Below are 12,748 nucleotides of genomic sequence, written 5' to 3' on the forward strand. Positions count from 1 at the left end.
GGGGGGACGCTGAGGTCAGACAGGAGCCAGAGTCATCTTCAAGCTGATGAAGGGGGACTGTGGTTGACTGGGAAATGCATCCTTCCTGCAGTGTGTCTATTTATGGCACCCAAGTGGCCTTATTAGCGGCTGTGAGAAATAATCAGACAAGGGTACCTGGGTCTTCTCGGGAGAGTGGATGCCCTATGGTTCTGCTATGATTCAAACGCACCTGACAGGGTTTGGGGCCCTTTCTCTAGTGCTCTGGAGCAGGAGCCAGAGCAGAGGGCGGAGGAGTGGGTAACGCAGAGTTCTAGACTGATAGAAGGTCAGGCCCATCTTCCCTGGCTAGTACAGGGAAGGGTCACAAAAGAGACAAGTGAGGGAGACTTCTGGAATTCATGAACGCACCGTCTTTGTAAGGAACGGGGGTTTTAAAGGAAGTTCCCAGGCAGGGACTACAGTTTAGTAGATAGAGTAGGTAGCAATGCAGGAAGCCCCAGATTCCATCCCCAGGAGCACAGAAATTGTGTGTGGTAGTTCACTTATAATCCCAGCATTCCAAAGGGAGAGAGGCAGGAGGATCCAAAGTTCCAGGTTCTCTTCAGCTACATAGTGAGTTCCAGGCTACCCTGGAACATAGGAGACCCCTGTCTCTTGAAATGAATAGATAGGAAATAAATTCTCTCCAAGTACTTTGCAGGGACACCATTAAAAGTGAGAAAGTTCGGCCGGGCGATGGTGGTGCACGCCTTTAATCTCAGCACTTGGGAGGCTGAGGCAGGTGGATTTCTGAGTTTGAGGCCAGCCTGGTCTACAGAGTGAGTTCCAGGACAGCCAAGGAGATACAGAGAAACCCTGTCTTGAAAAACCAAAAAAAAAAAAAAGTGAGAAAATTCATTTCTAGGGGTGTGAGGAAGACAGAACAACCGGGCAGAAGATGATAAGAGCCAGGCCCGGCATTGCCACTCCCTGATGTGAAGAGAGCCACAGTGGGGGGAAGGCTGCAGGCCAGGAGAATGTTCTTCAAAGGTTGCTCCTCCACAAACGCTAGGATCCTTCCCCTGTGCCACATGGGCCCGGCGTCATAGGAGGGAGAAACTGTTTAAGTCTCCCAAGGCCCAAGTACAATGAGAGACCGCTGGACTCACATGAGTTGGTTCTGGTTAAGCTCTGGACAGCCAGAGTTAGGCCAGTAGGCTAGAGCTCAAGTCTATGGTCCCCTGCACCCCGGACCTGTGCATCTTCTGGTGTTCTGCATTTGATTTCTTCATCTCTACCAGAGCCATGAGGATGAACGAGGAGTCATTCTGCCTCCCTCTGAGGGAGCTTTGCATACATGTAGAGTGCCATGCCGCCCTCTCCCACCCCACCCCTACCTCTCCTACCACCCTCTCCAGTCTCTACCAGTTCTTCAAGACAGTTGAGCAGAAATCCAGGTAGAACCCCATCTTGACTTTGCATTCACCCTCCACGGGCTGGTTCCCCTTGGCTCACCCCCCCCCCCGAACATGTGCCCTATTTACTACCAGAGCAGCTTGCACTCATTTATTTAGAAGGGTGGACAGATGGAAAGGCAGACAGACAGACAGACAGACAGACAGACAGACAAAGAGGAAAATTATTCCTATCAGAGTGTTAACAAGATGTTTCCTCTGCAGGGCAGGGATGCAGAAAATATTTAGCATCTCCCCCCTCCCCCTATCTTCAAATTTTTCTATAATGAACATCTATTGCTTTTATAGGAAAAGGAGGGGGTCCCTATAAATGTCACATTTAGAAACCCCTTCCCTGGTTCCCCAACACCTCCAGAAGAAGGTTTACCTTTTTATCTGTGTCTGGCCACCCAGAGATCTCTCAATAAGACATGGCTTTGCACAGTGTGCACTCCGCACACGCATCCACGTCTGACCCTGGACCAGCTAGCTGTCTGTCACATCCCACCTCCTGCGTGCTCTTTTCCAACCTCGCCCTCGCCTGCTTAGCCTACCTTGGAGAGTCTAGCGCCGCTCTGGGGACACCCAGCCATGTAATGTTTCTGCTTCCCTCTGCCTTATTTACACATCCGATTCCTTAAGGGAAGACGCCATCTAAAGTTCAACTTCCCTACCCAGCACCCAGGACGCAGTAAGAACGCTAGTAACAATAGCCACCTCTTCACATCGAGGACCACTGCGAAAGCGCTAAACTGAGTACTTTGTACTCCTGCCTTGTTGACTCTTCACAGAAGCCCTAAGAGAAACTTACTGGTTGCTCTCTCCGTTTCTCAACTGAAGCTCAGGGATGTTAAGTGACTTCCAGAGGACCTCACGGCCATTGCATGGCAGAATACTGACCCCCAAACTAGCACACCGTGTCAACTGATAAAGACCTAGGTCAAGTGGAACCAGGAAGTCCAATCCCCAGGCCATGGTAGTTTCTACTGCCACGTCAACATGCTTCAGGGAGTCCTGAAGCCCGGAGGGGGTGAGGGGGACTTGCATGGGAGGGGGAGATTTCTAGGGGGGCTCCCTTCTCCAGGCTCTTTCCAGAAATCCCTCACCCGCCCCTGGTTCTGCAGGTTTGGAGCCAACCCATCTCCGGCTTTGATCTCTGCAGCTCGGCTCAGTTGCCATGGAGACAGGCCCACTGCGCCAAGCTGAGGGGGGGGGGGATGAAGATGAAGTGCGCAGGCCTAGTGGGTTTAGGGGCGCATGCTGGGTATTTTGGAGGCTGTTTACTTCCTGTCGTTTTAATTAGCACCCAAATCGCCAGCTCACTTCACAGCTTGAATTAACCCAATCGATTCCGCTTTCTGGGGACAGAGGCGGAGGGGGAGGGAACCCAGCAGAGAATCACTGGCCCACCCTCTCTCAGCAGCACTGTGGTGAGGGACGTAACCTCTCACCCCAATGCCCAGTGTGGAGTCAGCGTATTGGGTTCCTGCTTGGCCTTATCCCTGGATGCCAGGCAAGAGTCACCTGCCCTGGACAAACTAAACTCTACTTTCTTATTTGTAAAACCGGGCTCTCTGCAATGCTCAGAACCAAGATGGAGGGAGACTGGGAAGGTGAGACATAACTAGGACCATAAAACCCAGGTTCTCCAGCTAGAGAGATGGCTCAGTGGTGAAGAGCACTGACTGCTCTTCCGGAGGTCCTGAGTTCAAATCCCAGCAACCACAGGGTGGCTCACAACCATCTGTAACGAGACCTGATGCCCTCTTCTTGTGTTTGAAGACAGCTACAGTGTACTTACATATAATAAATAAAATAAATCTTAAAAAAAAAAAAAACTGCATGCAGCTGACAGCATGTGGGCGGGTGGTTTCAAATGGCCACAAATATCGACTTCCACTGTCTCTCGATGAGGAGACTGTCACAACCCATTCGCATGGGTTCATCATGAGACTCGGCTTCTGTAATTCTGTTAGGGCATTTTTTTTTTCCATTTTCTTAATAGATCAAGAGTCTCTAATTTTTGGTTTTTCAAGACAGGCTTTCTCTGTATAGCCCTGGCTGTCCTGGAACTTGCTCTGTCGACCATGCTGGCCTCGAATTCACAGAGATCTGCCTTCCTCTGCCTCCTGAGTGCTGGGATTAAAGGTGTGCACCAACACTGCCCAGCTTAAAAAAAAAAATCTTTAAAAATGTGAGTGAGTGAGGCCTCACCTAAGCTTCAAGAGGCCTGGTATCTGAGAATCATTTCCCCTCATTCCAGAACACACGTAATGGGTGCAGGAATGTCCCTCACCCCGGGGGAAGCCTCGGGGTTGGGGGTGGGGGGCTTACAGGGTACCTTCTCCTGTCTTTCCCAAGAAACAACCACAGTCACAGAAAGGGTTTAGGAGGGGAAGAGGCGAGGCTGCCTGGCACAGCCTCTGCCTCAGCAAAAGAGAGGGCTGGCTGGGCAGGGGCATCGTCAAACACCTGCTTCTCTCTCACACACACAGGGCTGTGTCCACTTGTGTGAGACCTGGGCAAACAGATGGAGACAAGCGTCTAGGAGATGCCGGCTCCCACCTCTTTTCCCCTCTCAGGAATTTCCTCCAAAGGTAAAAATGTGCTTCTCATTGCTCCCTGCATGCCAGGAGCCTGGCCTGGGCTCAGGTATGCCTGCACCAACGGCCCTGCCAAGGCCGGACCAGGCTAGAGCATGACCTCCCGTGACTCTAACAGGATCTGGGCCACTCCCACCCACTCAGTCCTTGGATCCCGCACCCAGCAGTGGTCCCTGCTGTGTGTAGAGAACTCACACACGGTGGGTGGAGAAGAGGAGAAAGGCCAAGGGTCTGGGCTCTATTCTGAAGTGCCTCTGGCCTTGGTTTCCCAAGGGAACCACCAGAGATGAATCAAGGTTGCCATGGCAATCTCTGAGGAATACCCTGGCCATGAGCTGGGGAGACTTGGACACAGAGTTTGGAAGAACATCAGCCCACAGGAGCAGCCAGGCTCACGGGCACCTGGTCTTTGGGACCCCTTTCTTCATAGGTAAGAGATGGGGATGAAGAGCTGGTGAGGACCTGGGGTTCTGCCCTCCCAGATTTTCTCAGATGAAGAAATGAGAACAGAACGGGGGTGGGAGTGAATGATTCCAGCCTCTCCACCATGTCCCAGACAAGTACATTAGAGCCAAGCAGCAGGAGAAGTGGTTAGCTGCGTTCAGCCAAGCAAAGATACATACACAGGCCCAGGGGCCTGGAGGGTAAGAGGCCTAGGACCCTTTCTCCTTATGCCTCCATCACTTTAAAAAAAGAACGGGACCCTCCCACCCCCACCCCCACCCCCCGAATACTTAGCCCAGTCCAGAGCCCTTTCCCCACCTCATCTTTGGAGCCTAGACCCAAGCTGCTGTAGCTGGCGAGTAGGAGGGGGCTTAGAGGATTGTGGGAATGGGTGGAACCAGTCCCCGCTGTGTGAGCATTTCAGTGGAGCATCTACCTACAACACTGAACAGTACTGGGGGCGGGTGCAACGGGAGGTGATCGGTCTCCAGATCCTGCCCCGAGGGGCTGATGATCCCAGATCCCAGAAGAAAAGTGACAAACACATTAACTGCTTCAGCAGAAGGACCCTTGAGAGCGAAGCCCCTGGAGGCGGCACCCACACGTGCCAAATGAGCCTGCGGCCAATAAGCAGTGAGGAAAGGGGCTGGCCCCGCTGCAGACCGCTGACAAGGGGGGCGGGGGCTATCGGAGACCAGCCCACCCCAGAACCACAGTGGAGCACAACACTCTGCCTTCAAACTCTGCTGCGTCCTAAGGGCACACTCACTACAATCCATCACTCAGGAGGTTGGGGCAGGAGGATTATCAATCAGTTCAAGGCTTTGATGATTGGAATCCAACCTAGAACAGTATGATACCCTGATTCAAAAACCAAAGTAACTAAACTCATTATCCAGGCCTAGCCCTAATGCGACTCATAGGGGCCCTGGGAGAGAAGGGGAGAGACTATGTTACAGGCTGTATGTCTGGGTCCCACCCCTCCCTAAACTCATACACCAGGCCCCAAACCCACTGTGAAGTGTCATTAGGTGGTGACAGCCTTACGAAGCATGTGGGTTTAGATGAGGTCATTGGAATAGACACATACAATGAGGTCAGAATCCACATAAGAGAGGAGGCAAAAGGGACTGGAGAGAGAGCACTGGCTGCTCTCCCAGAGGACATAGGGTCCATGTCCCACACCTACATGAGGGCTCATGGCTGTCTAACTCCAGTCCCAGGCACACACATGGTGCCTGGGCATACATGCACGCAAAGCACCCATACACATAAGCTAACATGAACTTTTTTTTTTTTTTTTTTTGGTTTTTTGAGACAGGGTTTCTCTGTGTAGCCCTGGCTGTCCTGGAACTCACTCTGTAGACAGGCTGGCCTAGAACTCAGAAATCCACCTGCCTCTGCTTCCCAAATGCTGGGATTAAAGGCATTCGCCAGCCCTGCCCGGCGACATAAACATGTTTTAAAGAAGAGGAAAAGGCGTTCAAGCTCACGAGGATGAAGCCAGAAGGCTGCCGGAACCAGAAGGAAGCCCTTGCCAGAGAGTGTGCACCAGCATCTCGATGGTGGACTTTCTGGCTTCTGGACTACAAGAGGTAAAGCTCTGCTGCTTGTGCCCGCCCATCTACGGCACCTGTCATAGATAAACAGTGGAGGGAGCAGGGAGGCTGTAGAGCAACGCTGTTAAGCCCCACTCTGGAGTCAGAGGCAGGTGGTCTCTGTGAATTCGAGGCCAGTCTAGTGCTACACAGAGAAACCCTGTCTCAAAAAAGGAGAAAAGAAAAGAAAATAGAAAGGAAAAGAAACAATGGAAGGGGTGGGCACTTTTAATGCCAGCACTCAGGAAGCAGAGGCTGTGAATTCAAGGCTAGCCTGGTCTAGCTAGTGAGCTCCTGGACAACCGGGACTACATAGAGAGAAATAATGGAGAGGGATAGTGTAGCTGAGCCCTACTGCTCTGTCAGAGACCCTTCCTCAGGAGGAAAAGGAAACCTTGAACCCAAAGACTTTCCATTCCCGCCAGGGTAGGGGGCGGATGGGGTGTGCTCCTTTCCCAGGGTCACAGAATGCTCAGAGTTCGGGGATCACTGTCATTAGTCTGATGGGGAGAAGATGGAGGTTCAGAAAGGCAACGTATTTGCCTCAGGCTCACCAAGTTCATCTGTCTTCCAGATAGGAAGAGAAACAAAACACTTGCCCCTGGGACATAGGCGGGCTTGAGCTCTCCCATCCCTCAGACAGCTCCGACCTTGTGGAGAATGGGGTGTCATGGGCTGTGTGTCCCCTGTCTGTCCCCTGAGAAAGGCTGGGAGACAAGAGAAGCACCCTGCATCCTCATCAAGCAGCAAGCCTCTTCCATCCCTCTCTTCCCAGGGTCGAGCATCCTGCTGAGCCTTCAGATCCATCACCACCCTCTGGTGGGGACAGAGTCAGAAACCAGGGTGGAGGAGGAGGCCCGTGAAGGCCCTGGCCTGCTCCCAACCCAAATTATAGAATCCTTTCTGACCCACTTTGGGGTTCTCACAAACCTCACACCTCCTCACAACAGATGCACAGATTGTCCCTACACTCGAGCTGGCTTGGAGATTTGGGAGTGATCTGGGAACCACTTTGCCGCTTTTCCGTGTTACTGGCCTATGGGAGGGCACAAAGACATGGGACACGGTCAGCCGATAGAAACCCTGACCTGTAGCTTCCAGAATCACCGTGAAGCCTGAGATACGCATACCCAGATCCATAGCAGATGAGGGAACTAATCAAGCCACAGTACCATCCTTCCTTGACATAAAGAATGAGGAAGTTTGTGGCCAGCTCCAAAGACAGTATTCTATCCGATGCCTTCCGTCTTAAAGGGGTGACCTTCGGGGATGCCCTCCTTCCTGGGATAAGCTTCCTCAGTGCACACTCATATCAGCCTCCCGGTCTGAAGCTCAGGCTCAAAGGGCTGATGTGCCATCCTGTGGGAAGAACCTGAACCCAGGCCAAGCTGTGTTTTCCAGCTCCTGTCTCTCTTTGGATATGACTAGGCTAGGACTAGGTTGCTGGAGACACTGGCTCTTTGTCATCCCTCAAAGGAGATGCTGCCCTTTCCTGAGACAGCCTTGGAAGCTGATAGGACACTAGGGGACACTTGGTCCGTTACAGTTGACCCTTCTTCCTCCCTGATTCAGTAACAGATGAGGAACGTCCGATATCCTGAACACAAAGCCGGACTACATGACCTGGATTCAAGTCCAAGTTCTGGGGCCGGAGACGAAGCTCAGTGGGTAGGGTGCTTGGCCTGGTATGTGCAGGAAGCCTGAGTTCAATTCTCAGTCCTGGAGAAACTGGGTTTCAGTGGTGCATGCTTGTAAGCCCTCACAGGGGATCCATGAGCCTGTCTCAGAGGCATAAAACAACAATGAAATCCCAGCCCTGCCTCTTCCTAGCTGTGGATCCCTCAAACTATCCCATGTCCCTGTGTCTTTGACCATACTAGGATAGATGATCAAGGGACAACTGTCTCCTGGGTTGTGGAGGGGCGCAAGAGGCAATGCATGTTGGGAAGGCTCACTGCCATCAGCGACTCAACATGGATTAACAGCACGCCTCTGGGTGCCAAGCACTACGTTCACCACTCACAAATATAATTAAAATTTAATGGAAGTGGAGTGCAAAGCAGAGAAGAGCCAAGAAGAGAAAGAACAGTCAGTCCTTCCCAGCCAAGCTCTTTGGAGCCGACCCTAGAGATGAGGTGTAATGGCTTTCTCTCCTCAAGTGCCCATAACCATGAGGCCCTGCATGCTGCGTTCCAAGACCCATGCACAATTCTGACCCGGCTCTGCAGGGGTGAATTCAGATATGACAACACTGAAGAGCGGGACTCAAAAAAAACCTCAGACTGCCCCAGGCAGAGAACTTGAGAACCACAGAGCCAGCCTCAGGCCACAACCTCCTACCTACTCCACTGAGAATCCACTCATCCCTGGGAGAAGAGTGGCCCAGGATGCAAGCCCACTGCCCACTGGGGGGTAAGGGGGACGGGAGGACTACTCTGCTGGTAAAATCTGTCTCTGATAATCCTGGTGCTCGCAGAGAGAATGCTAAGTGGAAGGCTCTTCTCACTGAGCCAATCCTGTGTCCAAGCAACACCCCCAGAGCCTCTCCCACCTCTGACTCCTCTGACAGGATCGCCTCCATCTTCCCTGCTCATCTGTCAACTGTTCAATGACAACAGGCCTTCATGCATGTCCCTGACGCCCTGGATCCTGTTCCCCGAGCACTGCTCACCCTCTTGCTTGCTCCTCTCTCACCCAGCCAGATAGGTGGCCCTGCACCATCTGTGACCACTTATGAACCAGAGTCAGACTCAACCTGGTGGTCCTTTTAGGGACTCCTCAAAAAAATAAATATTTTTTTCCTTTTCCTCTCCCGAAGAGCTGATGTTTTCATATTCTTCGGAAGAGCTGACCCGATGGGGATGGATATAGAGATCTGTGCTACAGTGTCTGACTGGAGGCCCCCGGCTCCGTAGGGTGGGGTAGGAAGCGTGTGCAGCACGGGAAGGGTCCCTAAGAACAGTCTGTGCACCACACAGTCCGAGGCACTGTTCTCACTGTGGCATGGCTACAGTTATGCAAGTTTGGCTCTGAGGTAGCAGTCTCCTTTCTGCCTTTGAAGCTGCCAACAAGATCCCCCAAGGCCGAGCCCTCCTGTCTTGCCTTTCTTGTCCCACTTCGATCCCAGACCCCCATCCTCCTGCAGCCAGGGCTCCCCCAAAACTGGGCTTGAGAGATAATCCGAGTTTTCAAAGCAGAAATCCCCGCTCTCTGCCACCGTGTTCTCTGTGTATCCTGCAGGGGCTGGTCCTGCCGGTTTTAATGCTGGTGCCTTTCTTCTGATGGGGGGGCGGAGGGTGGTGGCACGGATACAGGAAGACAGGTGGGGAGCCCTAAGCTGCGGGGTCAAGCCAGTCAAGCATTTATAAGCACCCACTGTGTTGGCTGCTGGAAGCCGGGTGGATGAAGAGGAGGAGAACCTTTGATTTTTTTTAAACCCTCACTGTTCTGATGAACCTGTACTTTCCCCCTCTGACCTTCACTAGTCCCAGGCAGATCGAGCAGCCGGGGAGTCAGAGGGAGGCCCGGACCGGGTGACACATGGATTCCTTCCGGAAGGATCAGCTTGCTGCTGCCCCCTCATTGCTGGACTGCGGACAGCGGCAGGAGACTGCGCTAATCTGGGCTGGGCCTGCAGGTGCTTGGGGAAGGCCTTTGGTAGGGCAAGGATGGGGAACAAGGGCCCACTAGGTGGTCCCGGGGCCTGGAGGCCTGGGGTTACCCCCTCCCTTTACTGAGGAAATCAAGTCACTTTGACTTTGAAAACAAAAACATCCGAACCTCTGCCTCTTCCCATGGTGTGTCTGGGTGCCTTATGTATGTTTACAAAATGATGTCTAAACAGATACACCTGGGCAAGTTTGTAGGTGGGGGGAAAAACGGTAAATACCATTTTTTCATGCTCTGACAGTACGAGTTCATGTGTTTCCCCAGCCCCCTGGGTCACTGACTGTGTATCTGCTCTCTCTCTCTTTCTCTCTCTCTCTCTCTCTCTCTCTCTCTCTCTCTCTCTCTCTCTCTCTCTCTCTCTCTCTCTCTCTCTCTCTCTCTCTCTCTCTCAGTAGCAACCGGCAGCTGCCTTATCAGCCGTGCACCTTGCGATATTAAAACAAGCTCTCTATTCTGAAACAATAAAACTGTTGAATAGAAAAACATCTAAAAAAAAAAAAAACCAAACCTTGTGGATGCTGGAAGTTTAAGAAGTAAGAACAGTCATGGTGTGGCTCGTACTAGGTGGGTCAAAAATCAAGAGAGTCCGTGGGGTGGGGGGTGGGGGAGCGGGTAATGAGGAATAAGGATCCAACGTAGAGGAGGAGGCTTTCCGAGGTCAGGGCGTCAGTTAGCGCCAGATCGAGGGGCGCTCTACATTTCAGGGCCTTACCTCCACCCCATCGCTTTCTGAGGTGCCCGGGGCGCAGCCACGCCCTCCCTTCCTCACCCCTGCCCACACCACCATCTGCGAGGCGGCGGTGGCTGCCCTTCGGGAGGGAACGCGCCTCCTATTCCCTCCCTGATCTACAGGTGCGGGTAAACAGAGCTGCGGCGCCGGCCGGTCCGCAGCCTCCTCCCCGCCCCCACCCGCAAAGCTCTGCCCAAGGTTAAGTCGGCTAGCGGCGGGCACCCGCCAGGGACCCCAACCCAGCTCCTGGGGGCTCTCGCTTCGGCTTCTCACGCCCCCAGACCAAGGATGGGTCCCCTTGCTCTACCGCCGAGCTCGGTCTGGGAAAAGCTACCTAGCTTGGCTTTGGTGACCACCCTGAGAGAGCCTCGGGCATTTTCACTGTGCAACGCCTCCCCCTGCGGGCCCCCTCCCAGGCGCCCCATTATGGACACGCCTTCCACCATCTCTTAGGAGGTTGGGGGAACCCTTCCCCAACTCAAAGCCCTGGCTACCGCGCAGTCCTTGAGCCTTCTAACCCCTTCTTCCGAAGCCCAAGGTGGGGACGGAGGACAGACACCCTTGCGGCCGCTACCTTCCCCGCCGGCCCCACCCAGATCTGCTCCCTCTGCCAAGACCGGTGTGTGCAGTCTGCAGCATTCACCCGGCAGGGGCCTAGCCCGGGGACCGATGGCAAGGGAGTGGGGGTGGGGGGACAGGCGGGGCCCAGCAACAGTAAGCAGCCCGGGCTCGGGTCCCCACATCCCGCACCCCTGCTCCGCGCCACGCCACCCGGGCAGACCCCGTCGCGAGCGTGCGCCCCTAGAGCATGTTCTCGTCTAGGACACTCCGGGAGGCTTCGGGAATGAAGGAAGGTCCCAAAGCCGGTGGCCACGGGAACCCCGGAGGGGCTCGGGGCTGGGACGCTCAGTGTTGTTTACTCTTGGCGCAGTTAGCCCGGCAGGCCGGAGAGGCTCCGGCTCCCACACGCGGCGGCGGCACCCAGCGCGCGCGGGGTCCCTGCTCCCGGCCTCCCCTCCCGCAACGCGCGCCCGGCCCTGCCCGACCCGGCCCTCCGCGCCCCGCCGCTCACGTCTCGGAAGCGGTTCCAGTGCTTAATCTTGCCGCTGTACTGCGAGATGGACGACAGCCATTGCTCGTCCTCCATGAAATTGCCGGGGGTCTCGCCCTCCTTGAGCCCCTTGGCGTCGCCTTCAGCCAAGGCGACCGCGGCGAGGAGCAGCAGCGGCAGGGCCAGCCGCCCGGAGCCCGGAGCGCGCATCGTGGTCTGGGCTTGGACCTGGAGTGTGTGTGTGGGGGGGGGTTGTCTGGACTTCAGCAGGATTTGATGTCCTTCCCTCCACCGCGCCGCTGGCGAAGCGCTGCGGTCCTCCTCAGCCCTCCTCCTGCTGTCTGACTCCAGTGACTGACGGAGGGTGGGTCGTGGCTGAAATGTGACCTGGTTAGCAGATGCACTTGTCTGAAAAAGCCCAGCGCTGGACGCCGAGAGGGAGAGAGAATCAGAGAGGCTGCGCCAGCGGGGGCTGTGTCTGTAACTGTAGCATCAGCATCACGTTTGACATCATCATACCTGGTTTAAAAAAAAAAAAAAAGGAGGGGGTAGATTTCAAAGCAGAGCGCTGGATCAGAGCAGTCAAGCCAGCCAAGCCGCAGCGCAGGGCTGCGCAAGTCAGTCCAGCTCTCAAGGAGTTGCAAGCCAGGCTAACAGAACCCTGAGATGTCCCTGCTGTGTATCCAAGGGTGGACAGCAAAGAAGGGCTCCGGGGTCTTTCATAGGGCTGGAAAGAGAACGAAAACTCTCGGGTGACCAAGCCAGTTGGGCTCAGGTGTCTAAAAGGGGATCTGGCCACAGACAGTTTCTTGTTCCTTTGCCTCCCACCCACCCCCCAGTGGCCTATGCCACAGCTCTGACAGCTGGCTCCCTGCGAGTTATGACGCTCTGGTAATGGGTGGCTTCCTTAAGACAAAGGCCGTCTAACAACTGGCTGCCTCTCAACTATTGCTCCCCAGGCCCGCCGCTCTTTTCAACGCTTGGCTCGAACCCTGAATGGCTGGTAAAACATGGGCAGATGTCCTCCTCCTCCTCCCAGAGCAGATGTTTCAGGGCCGTCACCCTTTTGTTAGCTTTTCCTAGGGCAACCCTAAAAGACACAAGCGTGTCTAGCCATCTCATCTGCCTTGAGTCTGCAAATCTGAACGGGGCCTAGCCATTTGCTTGTGACTTTGACTTCACGTTGAGTTTGATGATGAGCTGGGGAAGGAGACAAGGCGAGAGGAGGCTGGTTCTGT

At 54.3% G+C, this 12,748-nt stretch overlaps 1 protein-coding gene across 1 annotated transcript in view; it reads right to left on the reverse strand.

Moving 5' to 3' along the window:
- Positions 1-12,333, reverse strand: part of Spock2 (SPARC (osteonectin), cwcv and kazal like domains proteoglycan 2) — a 26,859-nt gene extending 14,526 nt beyond the window's left edge. Inside the window, exon 1 of the mRNA XM_031347890.1 lies at positions 11,532-12,333. Coding sequence (XP_031203750.1) covers positions 11,532-11,720 — 189 coding nt within the window. The 5' untranslated portion in view covers positions 11,721-12,333. The remainder of the gene's footprint in view (positions 1-11,531) is intronic.
- Between the last annotated feature and the right edge of the window lie 415 nt (positions 12,334-12,748).

Source organism: Mastomys coucha, unplaced genomic scaffold, assembly GCF_008632895.1.
Source record: "Mastomys coucha isolate ucsf_1 unplaced genomic scaffold, UCSF_Mcou_1 pScaffold3, whole genome shotgun sequence".
NCBI lineage: Eukaryota > Metazoa > Chordata > Mammalia > Rodentia > Muridae > Mastomys > Mastomys coucha.